This window comes from Camelus dromedarius, chromosome 8, assembly GCF_036321535.1.
Source record: "Camelus dromedarius isolate mCamDro1 chromosome 8, mCamDro1.pat, whole genome shotgun sequence".
In the NCBI taxonomy this organism is placed as follows: Eukaryota; Metazoa; Chordata; class Mammalia; order Artiodactyla; family Camelidae; genus Camelus; species Camelus dromedarius.
The window spans coordinates 67,894,848-67,917,734 of NC_087443.1; the positions used below are offsets into that span (position 1 = coordinate 67,894,848).

Here is a 22,887-nt window from a genome sequence, read left to right on the forward strand (position 1 = left end):
TGGTACTTGGGGGCACCCCCGTCACAGCTGGGACAGCCCCGTGGAAGGTCCTGTGGTGAGTGACCAGAACCAGGAACCAGGTTTCCTCACCACAGGCGGCTTCTAGGTCAAAGTTATGAAGTGGCAGAAGCCATCCAACCCTGTGCAGATCTAGGTTGGAAAGACGACTGTGCAGTTTGGCAGGTAGTTCATGGGCTAGGGTCTTTCAGCGTTAGATGTAACCGAGTTTGGGTTTAATCTGCTGGAATGGTTGTGTCTCTTTGAGGAACCTATGGAAGAGCTTGCGGATGGTTTGGCTCTTCCACCTCACTGGGGATTTGAGCAAACCCTCCCTTCTTTGGACTGCCCTTGGCTGTCCTTTTTCTTTCTGTCCGAACCTTTCTGACTTAACAAGACATACCCTGCAGCCTTCCCTAAATCTCTTTTCTCAGAAGTGCCACCTTCTCTCAGGCGGTCGCTGGGCCCAACTCCCCGAGTCTCTGTCAGAGCCTCACCACGTTGTCTCGTGACGTGTCTGCCATGAATTGGTTCCCTCACGTGTGCCTGAGCTCTCTGACGGGGGCCGTCTTGGTCTCTCCAGGATGCTTGGCAAGAAGGGTGTGCACGAGGCAAGCTTTCCTCAGTGTTCCTCAAGTAAAGTTTTCTGTAGAATAAAACTAGCCTCTAGAAAGTTCAACATGGCTCCTTCATCAGTTGGCCTTCGGAGGCACAAAGGCTAGGACTGAGGTCCTTGTTAAAATCTTAGCATTGTGTCTAAGTTTTGTTTGGTTGCGAAGTGAAACTGGTGTAATGTCACTGACAAAAGTCAAATACCTGGAGGTTGCTTATACATGAGCTAAATCCCTCTGTGACTGGACAAGTCACCTCCCCTCAGTTTCCCTAATCTTCACAATAAGGAGCTGGGTCAGCTGATTGTTCACATCCCTCTGAGAGCCGAGGTATCACCTCGCACAGAAGTAGTTCCATGTCCCTTGTGCGCAGAGATACATCCAGTTGGCATATACCTTTGCTTTTCTCACACAGGTGGTAAACCTGTGTGTGTTTAAGAATTTCTTTGGCCTTTTGAGCTGCACGTATAAATTGCCCTGTCTGCGTGTCTGTTACCCAGGAGATATTTTGGGGTTGGACGAGGAATTCCATCCTCACCTTACTCAGGTAGCTTCTACTAAAGGACAGCTGCTTGTATGTTCTTAGCTTTCTTGAAAGTGAAGGGTGCTGGCATTTTAGAAATGAAGGTCGCTGAGAGAGCAGATTGGGAATTGCAGGTCTCCCGGGACACCTCTGGCTTGAGACTGCGTTTGCTGTCTTCCTTCCGAAGAGATCTGTGTCCCCTCCCTTCTTCAGTCTTCCTCCCCACCCCCTGCCGCGGCTCTCCTCTAAATGCAGCGATGACAACACTTTATCTGAGGCCACTCTATAGTTTGTCTGCAAAGACGAAACTATAGTTGCTGATAACATTGATGTTCTATATGTGTACCTGTCGAACGTGAGCTCTGAGGAAGAACCTGTCCGTGCTGCATGATTCTTCTGTCGATGTAGCTGTTATTTGCATGCTTTCAAGTTTTTTGGTGTTGTTATTTGCACCCTTTTAAGTTTCGCAGTTTTTGATCATGTCATGTACCCCAAGAGTTACCTCTCGGGGCAGCCGTTTGCATTTTGTTTCTTAATTCATTTTTCATGTTCACTTTGCTTGCTCCCTGCAGTATCTTCAGATGAAATGGCCACTGCTGGACGTTCAGGCGGGGACCCTCCAGAGCAGACAAGCCCTCAAGGATGCCCGCTCTCCGTCGCCAGCACACATTGTTGTAAGTGACCTTCAGAGGCATTTGCTTCCTTTCTTGGGGAGGCGGGGATGTATGTGACAAAATGCTCTTCTGTTGATAAAACAGGCCTTGCTTATCAGCTTTTCTTTCTTTAAAAATAGTTGGGTTTTTTTTTTTTTTTTTGGCATATTCTTGGTTATGGTTTATATCTAGAAGGTACTTATTTTCTGCTATTGGACCTTAATGATTGCTACCTACCTGGAAATGTTCCCACCACCCTTTTCTACTAGTATTGGGTTAGAATCTAGCTTTGTGGGTTCTAGTTACTAGGTTACCATCACCATGGTGTGGGGAAGACTGGAAATGGTATTAAAGCAATTAAAATATATATATATATACCCAAAATCTTCCCTGAAAAAGTCATTTAGGGGAGGTGAGTTACAGAGGAGAGAATTAAAAACCTCAAAAGGGAAGCCCTGGATTTGAGACTTTCCAATCTTACTCCCCCTGCCCCATCCCCTTACCCCACAATTTATTCTAATTGTTGGAAAGTAAAAATCTACACTAATCAGAAACATTTCATCTGGGCTGATTGGTTGTAAACTCTGAGCACCAGTGAATTTGGAAAGGCTTAGATTAAATTTAATCTGTACATCGATGGCTTTGAGAGCGTGTGGGTTTACTATAGGAAACATTTGTAGTACTTAGGGACTACATCACAAAGTGTGTCTACATATATTTTTAATGCACTTTCTTGGGATTGTGTAGGCTCTGAAAGTGGAATTTATAAATTAAACTTGAGAAGATAGCTCAGCCTTATTAGAATATTCTCTTCTATATATTTATATCATGAGCTGGACTTTATACTTTTTAAATAATTAATGGAAGATGTATTATAATGAATCCATGACAGGTAGAATTATGCAAAGCACAAAACGATTCATGTATTTTTTATTTAAGTATCACAAAATGTTATCCATTAATATATTTTGCCTCTGTGTTATTTGTAATTTCTAAAAATGGCAAAATAATTTTCTTGAGTGGAAAATCTTAAGATACATTGTGTCAAATTTCAGGCTAACTGCCGCCTTATTTTGTAGCTTGCTATAATTGAGTATATATTATTTAATGAATTTTGCCTCTGTTCTGTGAATACTAAATATAGATGTATGTGTCCGTATATGTCACAAAATAATTTATTTGCATAACATCATATCTTTGAGTCATTGTTTGTGAAAAGAATTCTTATGGTATAAATGAGGCACACAGAAAGAAGGTTAACATTTTCCAGAAGCTTCCTCCTTCCTCCAACCCCACAATAAAATGGATGCTCACAATCACACACGCTCTTTTAATGTCGAGATTTCACGGCTGGAAGTAACTTAGATCAGCTAGGCCCAGCCTACTCTCAGGAAAGGAAACAGGTCCAGAGATGCCTTAAGTGAATTGCCCAATGTCACACGCTGAGCTAGCGACTGGGTCGGGAACTGGGCCCAGTTCTCGGCTCCCTTTCTGGGTTCTTGTGGACTGTTCTCTCCTAAGGGAGTTGAAAGAAACTTTCCATGGCTGGTTCTGTTTCGCTTACTTTAAATTGGCTCATCACTGGGGCAGCGTCATAGGTGAAAAGCTGTTGGCTTGGGGTTCCGATGCAGGTTTCTCCCAGGAAATACACAGATTTTTTTTTTTTTTTTTTTTTTTTTTTTTTACAAGTCCTGGGTGGTACAATGAGGAAGCCAGTCTCTTTCACTTTTCCTGCCTCCTTGAATTTCCCAATGGGGGTCTAGGCTTTGAAATTTATTTCTATGCTTTTGGAAACGCTTGGCAGGAATTGCTGGTAGGTACAGGATAGGGACACTGTCTTTAAAAATCTCTTGGAGGCTTTTTCTCTCTCTGAGTCTGGAGATAAGACGTAATTCTTAGAAGCAGTTAAGAGTGGACGCAGCTCCTTGGGGGTGTGGCCTGGAGGTCCACGGGTCACCCCTGTGCAAGGCTGGGTCCGTCCACTGAGAGAGGGAGACGATCGGCCTCCCTGCCTCTGTCCCCCCAACCCCCAAATCCCCTAAGAGCAGATGCCACAACTTAGGCCTTAAGCACTTTGTTTTCATGTGTATAAATTAACAATCCAAGGAGTTGGTAGAGCATTTTTTCCAGAGCCAGTGTGGATTTTGGCGAGGAGAGCAGTGAAGGGACTTGCGTTCCTTTCCTCCGCTGTTTACTGGAAGCGTGTTTACCATAGCAACCTCTCCAGCCCACACCGCCCTTCAGATGGAGACCCTTGTCTGTAGGAGCCACAGCCAGCAACTGTAATCCGGTCTCCTGTACTCTCTGCTGTGCTTCTGGGGACCTGGGGAGTGGCATTGCACAGAGGTTAAGGGTTGGTGGTGGAGGGCGGACTCTGGGAGCTGGAGAGAGGAGAAAAGTCATAAGCTTGAGCAAAAAGGAAACCAGATTCATGAAATACTTAATGCATGTGGCAGCTGGATGGTGTCTTTGGTTATATGAGTCAGCCTTGTAATTGTGCATTTCTGTAATCTCCACCTGGCACCACGGGTGAGGGGCGGGTGTGGGGGGGTGGGAAGGGAGTCAGTAGAAGGAGAATGGGAAAGTAGGGCGGAAAAAAGTCTGGAGGTTGTTGACCTCCAGGTCACGTTGAGTTTTGGGGGACTGAGGAGTCATAGACCTTGAGAATATAAATTTATGATTCCCTTTTCACTGGACATAGGGCAACATGACAACTGAAACCAGCTTGGCAGGAATAGTGTATCTGTATTCATTTGGGAACCTTCTGGATGCTGGTTGAAGTACCACTCGGGTCTTGGGACAGCTCCACACCGGCCCCCAGACTCCGGGTCTCCTTCAGAGTCACTGATGAAGCGCTGACTTCCCTCCAGTCACTGGGCTCTTCCTCCCTTTCTCTCTCTCTCTCTTTTTTTTTTTTTTTTTTTTTTTTGGATAAAACGTTGTCACATCGCAGTTATTTCATCAGACCTGTTTCAAAATAATTGTCTGAGGATTGCTTCCTAATTTCTCCGAAATTTGGATTTATTTTAATTTCTCGGCCAGGCTGTTTCATAATTACGTCTAATGTTTGATTTTCGAAACTAGAGAAGTGTTCAGCATTTGTTAGTAATCATTAGAAGGTATAGCTGTCGCAGGTTGCTAAGAAAATCATTTTCCCTGGTACCCATGTGGGGTACAATTTTCAGATGGGAATTTAAAGCATTTTGTTGGTGTATTTTAATCTGATTGGACTTTTTTTCTCCTGGGGTATGTGGGTTACCACACTGTTAAAAAACAACAAAAAAAAAGGATATGTAGAATAAATGTTCTTAACAAGTGGAGTTCAGTTGATTGAATGATGTATTAAGAAGCAAGCCCCGCAAGTTTTACTTCCAGTAACTGACAGAGCATCTTGTTTATTATGATCCAGTGGCTCCTAATCTGTGCTCAGAAGAGAGAGGAAATTATTCCCTAAGGATGATAACTAAAAAAGTTTTCTTTTCGCTAGCCAAAAAGTAGGAATTTATACAACAGATCCGTCTCTTGCTGTCTCTTCCTGCACTTCGCTTTCCCTTTATTTCTCCAGAAGTTCATGGTCTTTCATGTCACAAATCCCGGAATATTCCCCTCCCCTGTCTCCCCAGTCCACACTCTAATTCAGAGCACTCGCTTATATTTCTTTCGCTGTAGTGTTTTTAAATTTATATTTTTAATTCTTGGCTTTTCTTCCCTCCTCTTTCAGAATGAGTGTCAGGCAGCTGGGTTGTGCTAAGTGTGGTGTTTCAGCCTTGGCCCACCTGCCTCCCTGGACACCACCCCCTGGTGCCTTGGCTGCACAAAGACTTTCATTGAACTTCCTTTGTACCCAGCAAAGAAAGATTCAGTACCCCAGATGGTGGTATTTTGGTATAGTATGTATCTTACAAAATGGCCAAAGACTTCAAAAGTTCCTTCCATTTTGTCTTGGGGGTCTCCTTTTGAAGTCGATGTGGAGTTTTACCTTGGGGTTGATGTCGAGCAATTCTCGATCTTGTGTGTTTGGTTGTGTAATGAGCGTGGGGGTGTGGGATGAGAAAGCCTGAATCCTGAGGAGCGAAGCCCGCCAGACAGGAGTGTGTCCTCTTTTCTTGGTTGTTGTTATTGCTTAAATGCTGCAAGAGGCTGGAAGGCTCTTAGGAAATAGAGCCCTATGGTAGGACTTCAGACGGGGTGTCGGCTGTGTGAGTTGAGCGTTTTCAAGTGAGCTCAAAGGGCATGGTGAACATTTTCCTTGTTATTTCTGAAGAGTTTGGGGATGGGGTAGGGAGGGTTGACTGCTTTGAGAGTGTCCTCTTGTTTTTGAAGGGTTTCGGGGAGGATTGACTCGGCTCTGGAAGCATCCTCTTGGTTATTAAATACATGTGGTTGTTTTGAGGTGTGATTTGACTTGGGCTGTGTTCTTTCTCTTCTGCCGGATGCTCGATGGCAGGTGGTGTTAGGGGAGAGAATCTGCTAGATGCTAAGGTCCAGCAAAACCATCACAGCCCCTCCCTGTGTAAGAGGCTTTATTACAGGTGCCAGAGGGAGTACTAGGCCCATCTCAGGGAGATGGGATTCTACCAAGAAGTGGGTGAGGATTATGGGCTGAGACTGTCCTCTGAGGAGGTGGCATTTAAAATGAGATTTGAAGGATAAGTTAAGAGTTGGCCAGGTGAAGGGATGGAAGGTGGGAGAACATTTCAGGCAGAAGGAAAAACAGACATGAAGGTCCTAAAGGAAAAAGAGCTCAGCTATCAGAGAAGCAGAAGGCCAGCTATGATGGCTCCTGGTGGTGGGGGCACAGGGATAGGGGCCTGGGCAGGATAAGCTGAGGCCTTGGCATCTAATCCTAACCACTGTGGAGAATCCTTGAGGGGTCTGGCTTGTGTTAAGCTGATGGCAGTGAGGATGGTGAAATGGACAGATTTGGAGGGACCATCAGCAGAGCTTGGATGGATAAGACATTGGCACTGAGGGAGAAAGGAGAGTCAAAGGTAGGTGGATGGAGATGCCATTCGCTGAATGGGGAGTATTGGAAGGGAGAAGGTTTGGACTGGAAAAGTTGTCTTTTATTTTTAAATTTTTATTTTTTAATTTCTGGTTTATTGAGATGTAATTGACATTTAGCATTGTGTAAATTTAAGGTGTACAGTGTGTTAATTTGATGCACTTCTGTATTACAAAATGTTTACCGCCATAGTGTTAGCTAAAGCCCCATCTCATTACATAGTTACTATTTCTTCCATGTGGTGAGATTATTTAAGATCTACTATCTTAGCACCTTTCAAGTATAGAATGCAGTATTGTTAATTATAATCACCATGCTGTACATTAGATTCCCAGAACTTACTCACTTTTTAACTGGAAGTTTGTTCCTTTTGCCCAACATCTCCCCACTTCCCTCACTCCTGGGTCCCTGGTAACCACCACTGAACTCTGTTTCTGTGAGTCTGGCTTTTCTAGATTCCACATTTAAGTGATACCATGCAGTGTTTACTTTCTCTGCCTGACTTATTTCACTTAGCAGAATGACTTCAAGGTCCATCCGTGTGGTCATAAATGGCAGGATTTCCTTCTTTCTCATGGCTGAATAATACTCCACTCTGTATATGTAACACATTTTCTTTATCCATTTATCTGTTGATGGGCACTTAGGTCGTTTCCATATCTTGACTATCATGAATAATGTTGCAGTGAACATGGGAGATATCTCCTCAAGGTCCTATTTTTGTTTCTTTCAGATATGTACCTGGAAGTAGGTTTGCTGGATCGTATGGTAGTTCTGTTTTTAACTTTGAGGCACTTCCATGCTGTTTTCCACAGTAGCTGCACCAATTTACATTCCCACCAACACTGCCCAGCATTCCCTTTTCTCCACGTCTTCACCGACACTTGTTATCTCGTCTTTTGATGATAGCCATTCTAACAGGTGTGAGGTGATAACTTTTTTGGTTTTGATTTGCGTTTCCCTGATGATTAGTAATGTTGAGCATCTTTTCATGTCCTTTTGGTATATTTCATGCATGTTCTTTGGAAAAATATCTACTCAGTTTAAGAGTTGTCTTTTTTTTAATTGAAGTATAGTTGAATGAGTTGTCCTTGTAGAGAGGTTAAGATACTAGGTTTCCTGACCGCACAAAGCAACGTGGCAATAGGAAATGGGAACAATCCAAACTTAAGAGTAATGTTGATTATCTAATACATTTAGATTTCCATTTATTTAGAATATGTTCATAGAAGGGTGGCAAATTCTCCCTTTCTTTAAATTGGTCTTTCTCTTATTCTCATGTTGACCATTGATTCGATCATTGATTCACAGTCATTGATCTTGCAAATATTTAGTGATTGCTTACCATGTGGGAAAAAGTATTCTAGATGCAGAGAGAAAGCAGAGTGGGGAATGAGTGATAAAAAGAATAATAACATATAACCCTGTGACAGTTCCTTTGTGCCGGGCATCGCTCTAGGTGCTTTTCAGATGTTTTATTACCCCCACTTTACGGAGGGGGAATTCAGCCCAGGGAGGTGAGGTATTTGCCCAACTGTGGGAGTCAGGATGTGACACAAAGCAGTCCAGCCCCAGAGCACACCATCCTCTTACCTCTACCGACCTTGAAGTTTTCAGAGGAGGAGAAAGGCAAATGGGGCGCACTGCAGCGTGCAGAGGGCTGCCCGGAGAGCGCCAGGTGGAGCCCCCAGCCGCAGCTGGACAGGGTGGGTATGGCTCAGAGTGACCCGCTGGCTTCACTGGAGAGTGGGACGTGAGGTTGGCTAGGGATTTGGTTTCTGGGCGTGGCTAGGGCCGAGGATGCACTGACACATTGTGGGAAGGGACTGCGGAGGCTGTTGGCGCAGGCAGGTGAACTTGGGGTGATGTGAGGGTGCGAACCTGTGCTAATTTCCTGAAAGCGTTTCCCTGTGCGCTGTCTCCACTTCCTTCACTGCATGTACACTTTCCTCTTGGCTTTTCTTTTTATTCCATCTGTGACTCAACCAGACTTTCTAGAATACTTGGCACGTGTGTCCTAGCTCAGTGGCTGAGTCAGAACTTTCCCATTTCACAGACAGAACTGCAGTTAAGGGCATATATTTTGTCTAAGGCTGTAAAGCAAGCCTGTGAACACTGCACAAATAGTAGTATTTTTATAAGGAGAGCTCTCAGTATCCAGTGTTGAGAATCAGGCAGCCAAGTTACCTTTTTTTTCAGGGAAGAGGTGGTAGATGAAATGAGTCATGCTTTGAAGGGAGAGAGTGGAGTAACTAATCCCCAAGGTGGGCCATCATAGTGTACGGTTGCAAGTCCAGGCTGCTTCTCTCCTTCCAGAAAATACTCTACAGTGAGGAGCTGTGAAGTTTTGAGGCTTGGGCTCATAGTGTGGCAGCTGACCACTGTGGCGATGGAAAACATTCTACTGAGGATTGTGTAAGCTCAGCTGTATCCTCTTCGGATACGCAGTCACAGAAAGTTTCACAGCCTTCAAGTCACATGTCGTGTCACCCAGTGCTGCCCCTTGCGTTGTTTAATCACCATTCAGAAGTCCTCTGTTGGCCATACTGTTTTTGAACACAGAGATGGGCATCTCTCTGTCTCCTGATGCAGACCATTTCCTTTGGTACCATGTGGGCTCCTAAAGTTCTGTCTTTGTATTGGACTGAAATCTCTTTCCTTGAAATGCCCAGGTTGATTTTCATATCATTATTCAGTTCTGTTGAGGCTTCCTTCCACTTAACTCACTTGAGGATAAGGAGGTAGCTTTGTACACCATTCCCTCGTGACCAAGTGTCCTCTTCAAGTATCTTCCATTGTAACTCACATCTTCAGTGACCAATCTTAAACTTTGTAAGGATGGGAATTGCTCATTTTTGATTGAAAAATCCTACCTCCAAGTAAGTGAAATTAATTGTTAAATGTAGCTTTCCTCATTCATAAAACTTATGTTCATTGTGGACACTTTGGGAAATAGCCCTTGCCACTCGGAGATTACATTACGAGTCATTTGGTGTGTTTGGTATATTTCCTTCTAGACTTTTTCCTCTGGGTGCATGAATGTTTGTATTTGTTTTTAACATTCTTGAGCTCATGGTAGCCCTCGGTATTTCCAGCCTTGTATTTATTTAAAATGAAAATGGCAGTAGTGAATAAGCACTTTCCCATGGCATTAAAATTCTTAAGGATTTTTAATGACCACATGGTAGTACATATTATATCCCAGTTTACTTAATGCCATATTGTTGGGTCTTACTGAGTCCTACTGGGTCGTATTGAGTATCTCCTTCTGTTTCTCCTGCTCTATATGACCCTATGACGAACATCTTTGTGTTCCCTCTCCGCACCCCTGCCTCCAGCTTGTATTATTTTCTTAGGAGAGACTCTTAGGAAGAAAAGCAAAAGAGGACAACATTTTAAAACATTTCCTGATCCACAGCCACAAATATTTTCCTGTTAAGTTCCAATTTTTATAACTGTCAGCAGTGTGTGAGAAGTTAGGCTTATTGTGAGCAGGATGATTTGGTTTTCTTTGGGGAATTAAACGAAAGAGAGAGTTCAGGCTTCCTGGAAGGGTGTTTCCTTACTCCACATTGCTCCAGAAAAGAGACCCAACCAGCCCATCCAACTCAGCCTCCTCCCCGAGGCCTTTCACCTTCAAAACAGGTCAACAAGAGTGATGGCTTCTTACATGGGGAGTAGGTTTTACAGTCAGCTGGTGTTACCATGCTTGTACAGAATTACGTGTCTCCATCACACACTTACAGCATGACTCTTTAGATACACTTATTAGCCCCCCGAATATGTGCCGCACGTTGAGGGCTGTTTTAGAGGTCTTGAAGAATACTTTTATAACCTCAAGTAATTGTAGAGTTTTTTTAAGTTTTGGTATTTCTTCTTTTAGTGGCATATCATTGGGCAAAGATAATTACGTGATGCTGTGTATAATAAGAAATATGATCCTGGATTACGTTTCTGGGAAAACGGACCTAGTTTTCAAGATGTCATTTGTTGTTGTGTTTAAGATCAGTTCACAGTGAGTGCAGGGGAGGCTGGCAGCCTCCAATCAGTTTTGGCCATTTCCAAATGCTGTGTCCTGTGCTTGGGGGAGGCAGCCCTGGCAGCTCCGGGCGAGTGTTTCCTGACGTTTATCTCCCCGAGTGTCAGTAAGGTTACTAGGAAAAGGGATCCCTCCTGAAATAGGTTTAGGGAAACCCTGGGTTGTGCAAAGTCAGTCTCTTTAGGATGGGCTCCTGATTCCTCCGGGTGCTGGGAAACTACAGGAGAATCCCTAAAGTGTGCTTGGCTACACAATTCTTGGCATCTTCAGGACGAGATCGGTGCATATTCTGGAAAGTTGTTTTAGTTTCAGTACCTGCTCTGTTTACCAAGCATGGGAGCCTGTTTTAAATTAACATGGATCTACTTAGAGCTCAACTCATGGATTTGCCTGTGTTTATCTTTCCAGTAAATAAAACAAAAGTGTTCATTTGGCGCCGATCCGGTCCTGCGTGCCGTTTCTTGCCTTGCTGGTTAACTCTGTGTATGGGGCTTGCTTCTCCCTCCAGATCGTAAGGTTCTTGAAGCCAAGGGGCCCCATGGTTTTATTTCTTTGCGTGTGGCTATCTCCCCTCCTACTGTGGTGCTTCGTTAATTAAGCAGAAGACCAATTTCTGGCGAGGGACAGGAGCTGATTCGGTGTGGAACGAGGGCGGCTTCATCGTCACCGCGGAGTGTCCAAGGTCGTCTTGGTTTTAGCACGAGAGCTTGTCCCCGGATCTGCTTTCTCACTTGATAACCCCCCTTACACATTCCAGCTCACAGCGGAGCCTGTCTCATCGCCACATAAACATGTAAGCGTGGTTTGCACAGAAGTTCCAGAAGGTCAGGCTTGGATAGTTTCTGTCTCTTTCCAATCTTGTTTAAACTAGTGGTTCCTTAGGAATCCGGTTATAGGGTGCCTGAATCTTTTAAGAGAGTGCCCAATTGGGAAATCTAAGACTTGATTGTTTATTGTGGGAAATGGGTATTTTCAACAGTGTAGGGTATGTGATCTCCCGATTGAGTTGTTAACGGCTTGCAGGTCAGATTTTCATCTCTTTTAATCAATTAATATAATTTAACACCTGGATTTCAGAATTGTCCCTTGGCATATCCTTGGGAATGAAGGAGGGAGGAACCCTAGAGGGGTCTGGCTGGGAAAGTCTCTTGTTATGTCCATTTTGCACATAAGGACGTGAAAATCCTGAGAGTTAGTGGAGTTGCTCAGGATTCTGTGGGCAGAAATGGCCGTGCTCTCCCTCAGTGCCCAATTCAACCTCCATTTGGATGCCAAGTAGACGTGGGAAAATTAGCATGCACAGAATCAGTCTTTGTTTCCACCCCCTGACCCCCCACCAGACCTGTTACCCTCAGTGTTCAGTGTCACAGTAAAGACCACCAGTGTTCACTAGTTGAGTGGGCCCCAAGTCTTGGCGTTCGTCTTTGATTTCCCCTTTTTCTCTCACACCCCACACTCCATCCACCAGCATATCCTCTGGGGTCCTAATCCTTCCACATAGCCTTCAAAATAGAGTTGTGGAATCTGACCACTTTTTACTACCTCCACCCTCACCACTGAGGTCCGGTCTGCTGACACCTCTCCCTGGGCTGTCACCAGAGCACCTGGCCCGGTCTCCTCACTTCCCACCTTCGTCATTTCCCGTTTTCCACCCTTGGTCCAGATGCCTCATTCCTGTATTGGAGGTGGCCTTTTTAAGTCCTCAGGGAGATCGTGTCACGTACTTCTCTGGAAAGTCTGGAGGATACATTTTCTCCTGAAAGAGGCCCAGAGCAGCTATGAACCGGCCCTTGGCTCTGTCACCTGACTGCAAGGTGGGACTTTGAGATTCAAAGGCTCAGAATGGAGAGCGAAAAGGTTGACTGGGCCCAGGCAGTGGCCACACTTAAGGCGTTGTGTTGGCTGGGGGAGCAGGGGTGGGCGCAGTAGGAGACGCGTAGACTGAGTGAGTCCCCCATCCGTCAGTCCTCTACTGATGCCACAGGATGTGGCCAACATCTGGGCCACCCCCTCTGTTCGGCATCTGAGCTCTGCCCATCTCCGTGGCCTGTCCAGCGGCAGCCTGTCTACAGTGAGAAGCTTGGGAAGAACCCTGGCAGGCGTGATGCAGTCTGTTTTCCAGCCAGAGCCTGCGTAGCGAGTGGATCTGGGCAGTGATTAAGGGCATGGCTGAGGCTGTTTAATAGGCTTGAATGAGATGGGGTCACCACGTGCCAAAGTGCAGTGGGGCCAAGGCCTCTTGTTCTTCTTGCTCAAGGGTGCACGCTGCCTGTTTCTCTCACAAGAGCATTGTCTGTGTTGCCCAGGTGCTGGGGTGAAGAACGTAGCAAGTGTTTAAAAAGGCTGAAGAAGGAAGGCAGACAAAGCCCACCCCACAGGCCCTGGGACTGGACCGCCCCACGTAGGGTGTCGGGGGCCCGTTATCGAGACCTGTCTTTGGACCTGGCCTCTCACTCCCCGTTTCTAATGCTCCTGGGGTTAGGCCTGCCTCAGGGACACAGGTAAGAGTCTAAGAGAAGGGTTTTTTCCCCACTCCTTTCAGACTCAAGCGAGAAGCCAGCCTTGCTGGATGGGGATGGAACATAAAATCCTAAAGAAAAAAAAAAAAGTCTCCCTAATGGAAAGGGAAACATGGCTGGGAATGAGGGCTCCTGGGGGACCGTTTAGGATAAATCAGCTGAAACTCAGGAGAAAACAGCTTTTGGGGAAGAGGTAGCAGCAGCCCCTTTCAGCCAAAGCTCATAAATGAAGGAATGTCTGAAGCCAAAATTGTACTGACCGGAGGCAAGAAGACGTTGTCAAAGATGGAGTAAGTATGTGTGCCCGTAGAAACCATTTCCATTTTTAAAATACAGCCAAGCTTCTCTCCCCCATTCTTTCTCAACCCCCTTCCCATCTCATTTCCACAAAGTGCTTGATTGATACAGTCTTTCTTATGCTTTCTTGTTAAATTATCAAGTTGGAATTGAGAATAGCACCTATGCACCGACCTTCCAGTATAAGAAACCAAATGTTGGAAATGAAGTCAAGTCCGCACTTATCTCTGCACCATTTTTTGGGCTGCTGACAGCGTCCTCCTCCTAACTGTGGGGAACTACCTTTTCCCTATTCTGGTTGGTCCAGGTGGGTATGTGATTGGGCAAGGGGCAGGCATGCGATTTAAGCAGAGATGCTGGGGAGCCTTCACTAGGCAGAGTGGGTCGAACTCTGTGACTCTTTGCAACTTCTCTCTCTCTCTCTCTGAACAGAGGATGCACATTAGCAGAAGATGAAGATGTGTGGGTGAGGAGTGTCTGTATGATACCACTTAATTCTGTGTCGTCAGCTCCAACCCTGGACCATCTAGTTAGGAGGCCAACTAGTCTGAGATGGTTTTCTGTCACTTACAACCAAAGGAGTTCTAAACAATAGATTTCCAAGCCTTTGGCTTATTAAAAAAAAAAATGTTTGTCTTTTCAGTTTTTGAGTCTTTTGCGTTAAAAATGCTAGGGTGTGAACTGATTCTTCTCCGATTATGTAACTAGTGACCTATGAAGGAACCATACTTGCCTTCTTTAGGGTTGATTTGTGCTAATCTGAGAGTTGCATTAAGAGAGGGACATACCATACACGATTTTCTCCCACAAACAATTTCTAGAGAGAGGCTTGTGAAGAAAGCAGTTCCCATGGTTTGCTTCTGTGGTCGTGGGGAATTTTGAAAATGAACTTGAGGTATTTTCATGAAATTCCTGTTTTCATATTTCAGTTTTGCAGAGTTTTCTCTTCTGGCTCTTAGCATAGTCATCTTTGCCCAAAAGCACTCTTATTTCTGTTCTTTGGGGCAATTAAGGAACAGCCAGTTAATTAATAGTATTAATAAGCACTGCCCTTTTTGTGGAAAAATGTGGTCTTGGCCCACATAATAGGGAGGTGCCACAATGGCCTCAGTGGTCTTCTCTGCATTTTAACACTTACTTACGTTACTTGAGAAGCATTGCTTTCTCATCGTGGATAATTGCTGGCAAACGGAGCACACAGGTGTCTATTTTTGTTTGATTTATGGATTATTACAGCTTTACTATTTGATGAGGGGGTCTGTCCATTTTCCTTTAAAACACAGATGTATCATGAAAAGATCCTGCAAGCTCAAAAGATGAAAGAACTGTTGTTCCCAGGATTGTGAGCAGAGTGCAGTGTTTGTGCTAGACTGAGGCTGGGTGGTGTCCACTTGGGGCACTGTGTTGAGAGAGATTCTGAGGCCTTAATTGTCACGGCTCCAAGGGAAAGAAGGCACTGATGGATTAGTATCTGGGTGAAGGAGGATGAAGTAAGGGATGATAGAGGTGTCACAGCTGTCATTTCTGCTTTAGGCAATCCACTTTTAGGGGGGAAATGTCAGAAATTGAAGTCTCTACTGGGTCTATCAAATGTCCATTATGATGTCGTGGTGACCAAAATTCTTATGACTCACCATTTAAAAATTTTTTCCAAACTGAGTGACGGGAAAGAAGAACATTTTCCATCAGAACCAGGAGTGAGAATGTGCCTAAGAAAATGAACTTTGGCTTGGGAGGTGGGCTGTGGCTCAGCTGTCTTGATTTATTCCGCTTAGCTCCTCCCACGGCTGGGAGGCCTCCTTGTCCTCCGAGGTGGATTGGTCCTGCAGGACATCACGTGGACCACGAGTGATGTGCAGGTTTCGCCCACTTTTTGTGCATCATGCCTGTGAATGTTTGCAGTGTACACTGTCAGATTTCTGACAGTTACTGAAAAATAGACTTAAGGAATGAAGCCCACCATTCTCCTTTCCTCCCACCCTACAATGAAAAGTTGCATGATAAAAAAATCAAGATGTGTCTACAGAGGGTGATAACTTTAATGCTATCTAAACTTTTAATTTGGAGGGGAGGCTTGCTTGCTTGCTTTTCTTTCTTTTCTTTCTTTCTTAAAATGAACCAACCCCTTGTTTGTTTAGTTTGTTTTTGGTGCATACCTGTGATGACTTTAATCCAGATTTATTTTTATTTGAGTCCAGGCCTGATGGCGAGACACAAGCACGGCTCTCATGCCAACAAGCTCGTGGTTAAGTTTTAGAACATGATTTGAAACATATAACCCATTGAGAGGCAGTAAGGACATATGCTGAGCTAGTGCGAGTTTGGACATCTGTGTGGAATAAGTGAGTGGGCAGAGAGGGCGTGTGTCGAGGGGAGGGCGGGGCATTGGCGCGGGGACGTGGGCTGGGGCTCCAGCGGTGGCCAGCACCACATCCAGAGGCCAGCAGAGGTGGCTTTGGCCAAGTGTTCCAGTGTCTGGATGCCTGTGTGAATTTCCTCCAAAGTTTTCAGTTGGCAACGTGGAATCCGCTGGATCTGGAGCCAAGGGCGGGGATTGTCGGGATCCTGTTAGGTGCATGGGTGTGATACCAGAGGTCAGAACAGAAGCCAAGTGAAGGGGCTTGGGGAACTCTTAGTCATGCACTGTCCTGGAGCCTCACTTCTAACAGGGTATCATGTCTGAGACCAGAGCCTTGTTCCCTCTCGTGCTCGCTCTCCTGTTTCTGATTTTTCTCTTAACCTCAGACTTGATCATAGACTTGCGTGTTGAAAGGGAACTTGGGAGTTCTCTTGGTCCAAAGCCTTCATTGTGATGCTTAAGAAATGGATGCATTGACAAATGTTTGGTTACCAGGGGGAAGGGAGAGGGGAAGGATAAATTGGGAGTCTGAGATTTGCAGATACTAACTACTGTATATAAAATAGATAAACAAGAGGTTTCTTCTGTGTAGCGTAGGGAACTATATTCAATATCTCATAATAACCTATGATGAAAAAGAATATGAAAACAGATATATGTATGTATACGTATGATTGAAACATCATGCTGTACACCAGAAATTGACACAACATTGTAAACTATCTATACTACCAAAAAAAAAAGAGAAATGGATGCATTGAGAAATGGAGAGATGTATTCAAGATCATGACAGTGCTGGAGGTTTACTGAGCACTTACTAGTTCCAGTAACTACCATTCTATAAATTTACTAATTTTACTAATTTCTCATTCTAAGCAATTTGCATAATAGTCATGTTTAATCTTCACAATACCCAACGAGTTAGCGATTGTTACTATCCCGTTTTATAGATGAGGAAACTGAGGCTCAGTGGGGGTATGGTATGGTATGCCCAAGGTCACACGGGTGGTGAGTAGCTAGCTGGAATTCGAGTGCAGGGAGTCTGACTCCAGTGCTGGGGCTCTCACCCACAGGTGTTAACGTTGCTTCCGTCGGTAGCAAGCACGCAACCAGGTAGGGGCAGGTTTCTGACACAAACCCGGCTGGTGCTGCTCAGGCTGCATCAGGACACTTGGAGGCATGTTGTGCCTTTGGGATGCTCTTAGTGCCTATTGAGGAAATGAGGCTTTGTGGGTTTTTAGGAGGACAAGGTAGGAACTCATGGTGAAAGAAAGGAACCAGCAAAAGGAAGGTTGCATCCAGGTGAGCCTTCCATTCATTTCAAATTATACCCCCTGTCACGCAGTGTGGGTGTGTGTCTGCTAACTTGAAGGTCAATTACAAATCTTTTTGGTCAATTACATTGGATGGAAGGCTTTTGTGAGTATTTTTCTCGCATCCCCAACCATTTAGTGCCAGATATATTCACTTTCTCATTTATCTTTTGTATAACTTTGGATTTTTGAATATTGGAGTTTTTCAAGATGGGTGGCAGTTCTAAAACAAACAATACAATTGTTAATACAATAACAAGTGTTAATCTCCCTCGTGTTTGAAAGAACAGGAACCAAACCTGTGTTCCCCTCCCTAGTCCATGGTCTTCCCTCCAGATACATGACTACTACTGTTACAATGTGGTCTCTTCCCAGTCCAGGTTTTTATACTTTTATACATGTATATGTGTGTGGATCTACCATGTAGTACAATTAATGTCAGTGGTTCTTAAATTTTAGGTAAGTGGTTTCATATTTCATAGTCTTCTCCAGCTTGCTTCTCTTACTCAGCCTTGTGTAGGAATTGTACCCTGCTGTACATTGAAATCGAATTCTCCTGTTTTAACTGCTGTGTACTATTCCATCATATGGCTGTACCACAGCTATCCCATTACTTTATTGATAGTTATTTGGATTACTTATAGGTTTATAGGATTACAAATTATGCTGAGGTGGGTAACCATCCTTAGGTAGGTGTATGTAGGCATGTGCGTGAGTGTTTCTCTGAGGTTCGTGTGTCCAGACTGATTGGTAGGACAGAAGATGCTGATCTTCACCCACAGTCCACAAGTCATCATTAGGCTCTCCAGAATGATCAGATCAATCTCATCCACACTTTATCTTGTCAGACTTAAACTTTTTGCCAATCTGATTAGCATGCATTGGCATCTTATCCTGTTTTAATTTGCATTTCTTTGACTCCTGAGGTTGACAATCTTGTCTTTGGTTTATTGCCTCCTGTGTGGCTTGTCTGGTTTAATCCTCTGCTCATTTAAAAAAAAAAGTCAGGTAGTTTTTTTCTTATTGATTTATAGGAGCTCTTTATATAAGTTGGAGACTTGGTTACATGTTGGAAATACAGTCAAATCTCCTTCTACATCTGTGGATTCAACTAACCGTGGATTGAAAATATTTGGGCCAAAAAAAAAAAAAAAAAGAATCCAGAGAGGTGCTGCCAAAAAGCAAAACTTAAATTTGCAGGTGCCAGCAACTATTTACATAGCATTTAGTTTGCATTTACATAGCATTTGCATTGAATTCGGTGTTATAAGTAAACTAGAGATGATTTAAAGTATGGGGAGGATGTGTAGGTTATATGCAAGTACTTTTTCATTTGAGGGACTTGAGCAGTCTCGGGGGAGGGGGTGTGCCCCGGAACCAGTCCCCTGCACATATTGAGGGATGACTGTACTTTCTCCCAGTCCGTGAGATTTTAAAACTTTGCTTAGATGGGTTTTTAAGTTATGAGGTTTTACATTTTAACGCACTCAAATTTGTCAGTCTTCTCTCTGCTTTCACTTTGTCCTGAACTTTAAGTAGCTTAGATTCTGCAAGCAGTTGGTACAGAAACTGTGATTAGGTGTCTGCTATCTAATAACCACATCTAAGGAGATTGCTTTTCTTTGGTAGGAATCGAAGCCAGAGGATTGATATTTTTTTTTTTTTAAAGTAGGATTTAAATATTGTGAAAACAACTCATTGGAGCAAGATGCAGAAACTGCGGACCAGACCCATACCTGGAAAAAAAGGAAGAACCAGGACAGTAAATTACTCCTGGTCATGTATTGACGAGGTCCTGGTGCAGAAACTTTCTATATTTTACCTCATCAATCTTCCAGCAGCCCCTCTTGAAGTAGGTGATTTTACCCCCATTTTAAAGATAAAAGCCCCAAGCTTACAGAAGTTAAATTTATGAGGTAAGTGGCAGAGCCAACATTCAAATCCAGATCTTTCTAACCACAAAGCTTGTGTGCTTAATACTATACCCCATGGCCTTCTTGAAAGTTACTTGAAATTTGTTTGTCCAGCCTTTTTATAGAGTGTTTTCAATTTGAGTCTAATTAGAAAGGAAGAGGGGATGAGGGAGGAAGACAAGAAGGAAAAGGGGAAGGATTTGAGATTTGATCATAGTAACTAAAAACCCGTCACTAGGAGGGCAGTTCAAATGGAGGAGCTCCACGTTTCCTATAACTGCAGTGTTAAAAGCCCAAATAATTGCATCATGTAGGTCTTATGCTGAGTAACCACCGTCCTCTGTATCGTGGAGGTGGGTGGGGGAGGCAAGAAGTCTGGGAAGCTGTTTTTGCCTAAGGAATTACATTCCAGGGGACTCTGAGGATTTAGGTAACCACAAAAGCCATTTATTTCGAGTACACTGAGATTTCTACCACTTTGATCCCTAATCCATAGCATAATTAATAAATGAAATGTGCTGTAGCACGGGTTTTTTTTTTTTTTTTTTAACAAAGTGTACTTTTAAAATGGCTTTTGGTCTGACATGATTCATTTACCACTTGGAAAAGCACCGTCACTTGAGATGGGCGAGCCAGGGGAGGACGCCTGGTTAAGGGCTGTTTCTCAGGACGTGGTCCCTGTGTTGGGCTTCTGCAGAGCAGGCCCTTCCAGACTTCTCCCTGACTCTTCCTCCTCCAGGAAGCGGGAGGAAATGAGGAGGCCAGGACTGAAATGTTCTCCAGTCCAAGTATGTCTGAGGACCACAGATCTCCTAACGGATGAAGAGCATTTTGTCTCTGTCCCTTTATATCAGTTGAAGAAAGGGGCTGTGAGTAGGTAATGACGGTGTGATTATCAATGTGCCCAAACTGAAAAACCAGACATTTGTTTTTGTCGCCCCCTCCCCCCAGCTTTTTCTTTCTCTGTCTCACCTACCAAGAAATATTTCATGATTGCCCATAAGGAGACAGGCCAGGACTGTATTAATGGGCAAGAAAATATTCTTGCTCTCAGGGAGTTTCTATTCAATGGGAGAAGGGGAGGGCATAGAGATCCAAACCAATGAACAAATAATATAAAAAAACCTTAGTGACTGAATATCATTAATAAAATAAAAAGGGGTAATATTTTGATCACTTATATGATATGCCAGATTCTACATGTATTACTTCAGTCCTTAACCATTTGGAGAGGACATAGGTGGTGTTATTACTATTATTACCATTATTATGTGTCTATTGTACAGATGAAGAAACTGAAGCCCAGGAAGGAAGTGGCTCCTTCATAGTGAGGAAGTCAGACCTTGGCAGCATGAGTTTGGTCAATGGCCAGGCCCTTATTCACTGTGCTGTCCTTCCAGCTGAGAACAAGCAAGGTCATTTGGTCATTTCAGATCGTGGTAGGAGCTACGGAAAAGCTGAGGCAGGGAGGCAGGACCATGGGCTGGGGGCGGTTTTAGAGGGGGTGGTCAGGGAGGGCTTCCCAGAAGACAGTGTCCCAGCTGAGAGCTGAATGAATGGTGGGAGGTTCCAAAGCTGAGATGCTCACCCAGCAGGGCAAATGGAGGTTTCTGGCAGGAAGGAGTTAAATGCCTTCCCTGTGCCCTAGACTGGTTCATTAGGGCCTTAAAAGGGAGGGGGGGACGTGGTGGCTGTAAATGTTACAATCTTACCTTTGGCCCTCAGGGATTCTGTCTTTCAACCTTGGCTCAGTCATAACTTGCGACTGCCCGACAGGGCTTCCTTTTAGGAAACGGGAGAGAATGGCCTGTTACATTCAAATATGCCATAAAAGTATCACCATTTATTTCAGTGTCTGATGACCCTAGCTTGGGGAGGCTGAGGAGGCTTTGAAAGGGTCTGAAGAGGCCCTTTAGAGCAGAGATGAAAAGGGGGGTGGGGAATCCTCAATTCTAAACAAAGCATCGCAATGGGAAGATAGCCAAACGCAGTTTTTGGAGAGGGTGAGAAGGAAAAGAACGGTATAGAGGGTTAGTTGGAAAATGTGGTTTTATACGCAGAGTTTGGGTGAGGTGCCTGAGGAAGAAGGGCGGTAGGCACCTCACCTTGGTGCTCTGGGACGGCTGACAGCCCCAGCCCCAGCCTCTGGCTTACTGGTGGGCTTGTGAAAAGAGGGGGCTGTCTCTAACTGGAGCAATCCGGGAGGACTGATGGAGGCTGGCTCCACGTGGCTTCCAAGTTCTGAAGTATCCTGTTCCTTGTAAAAGTTCCAGGTTTTGGGTCTGTGTGTGTGTGTGTGTGTGTTACCTTAATGTAGAGATGGGCTTGGGCCAGTGGGAAAGAGAGAGGACCTCCAAGCGCAGAGTGACAGGATTTGATATGAAACAGCAGGAGAGCTTTGCTGCCTTTATTCCATAGTAAATCCCTGCACAATGCAATATGCTGTTGAATTCCGTGGCTGCTGCACGGGGTGTGATTCGGTTCATGCCCACTCCGCAAACAGGAAACGGTTGCTGCTGTATGTGCTTTTCACGGAGATAAAGTGTCAGGAGCAGGGCCCCACAGTATCACTTGTGCAACCCCCTGCGCCCAGAGAGGGCAGTGTTGGGGTCGTCACTGGGGGAGGTGGGGCGGAGAGGGAGCTTTGGGGCTGTAATGCGTACAGTTCATCAGGCAGTGGCATCGGTTGAGAGGAAAATATTGATGTACCCTTTCTGTTTTTGAACCTGAAGTTTGGGTTTTTCAGACGTATCTGTGGATTTTTAGATGTTTTCCGAGCACCAGAGTTGGGATGTTAGGTCACCGTGGGTATCCACTCCAGTGGACATGTTTCAGCGGAATATTTTCAAGACTCTGTTAAAACACGAGGCTTTCAAGGCTGGGCGACGTGTTCAGGTTCACACCCCCCCTCCCCTCCAAAACCCCCACCCTTTTTGGCAAAAGCATGCAAACATTGGTATTCAAAAATATTTTGTTACTTTTCTTGGCAACGTGTCCCAAGAAGGAATTGCAACACAGCCTCTGAGTTAGGAGGCAAGTTTCTGGGGGAAAAGGCGGGGGTGGGGAGGTTTGGAGTCTGAATCAAAAACAGACACCGAAGCTTTAATAAAATAAATGAAGCGGAGCCCTTTCAGCTCACAGCGGACTGTATTGGTGTGGGTCAGGCAGCCTAGTGGAAATTGACAGGCTGAGAACTGGGACATAAACAAAAATGTCAGTCCCTGGGAGTCTTGTTCGCTGGACAATGTCTCAATTGTTTCCTTGGTTTTCAAGGCAGCAGGGGAGAGTGGAATATTAACTGTTTACTGCCCAAGGCTGGCTGGGAAATTGCTTCAAGAAGGAAGGGGCAAAAAAAGGACAGAAAATCTCATTTTTATTTAGGAACTATTAAATATGCTGGTAAGTGGTAGGAAGAGTGTGGACTGTTTTCTCCTTAATCATCTCCCATTCAACTCCATATTCCTGGATGCAGTTGTGTGAGTGTGTGTGTGTGTAGACGTATAGGGTGTTTCCTTTTAAATTTGAATGTTAGCCTTGTGTATTGTCAGTTTTTAAAGATAGCTGCCCTGTAAGTTATCCACTCCCAGTGGATATGACAGTGGGGTTAGGGAAGGAAGTGGGATTTCTGATAACAAATTGAAATTTTAGCTTTCAGCTG

At 44.5% G+C, this 22,887-nt stretch overlaps 1 protein-coding gene across 33 annotated transcripts in view; it reads left to right on the forward strand.

Moving 5' to 3' along the window:
- The window catches only part of TCF7L2 (transcription factor 7 like 2), a 190,450-nt gene that overhangs the window by 70,753 nt on the left and 96,810 nt on the right, over positions 1 to 22,887 (forward strand). For all 33 annotated transcript variants that reach the window (XM_064488412.1, XM_064488417.1, XM_064488416.1 and 30 more), the window contains one exon: positions 1,704 to 1,805. In XM_064488412.1, coding sequence (XP_064344482.1) covers positions 1,704 to 1,805 — 102 coding nt within the window. The remainder of the gene's footprint in view (positions 1 to 1,703; positions 1,806 to 22,887) is intronic.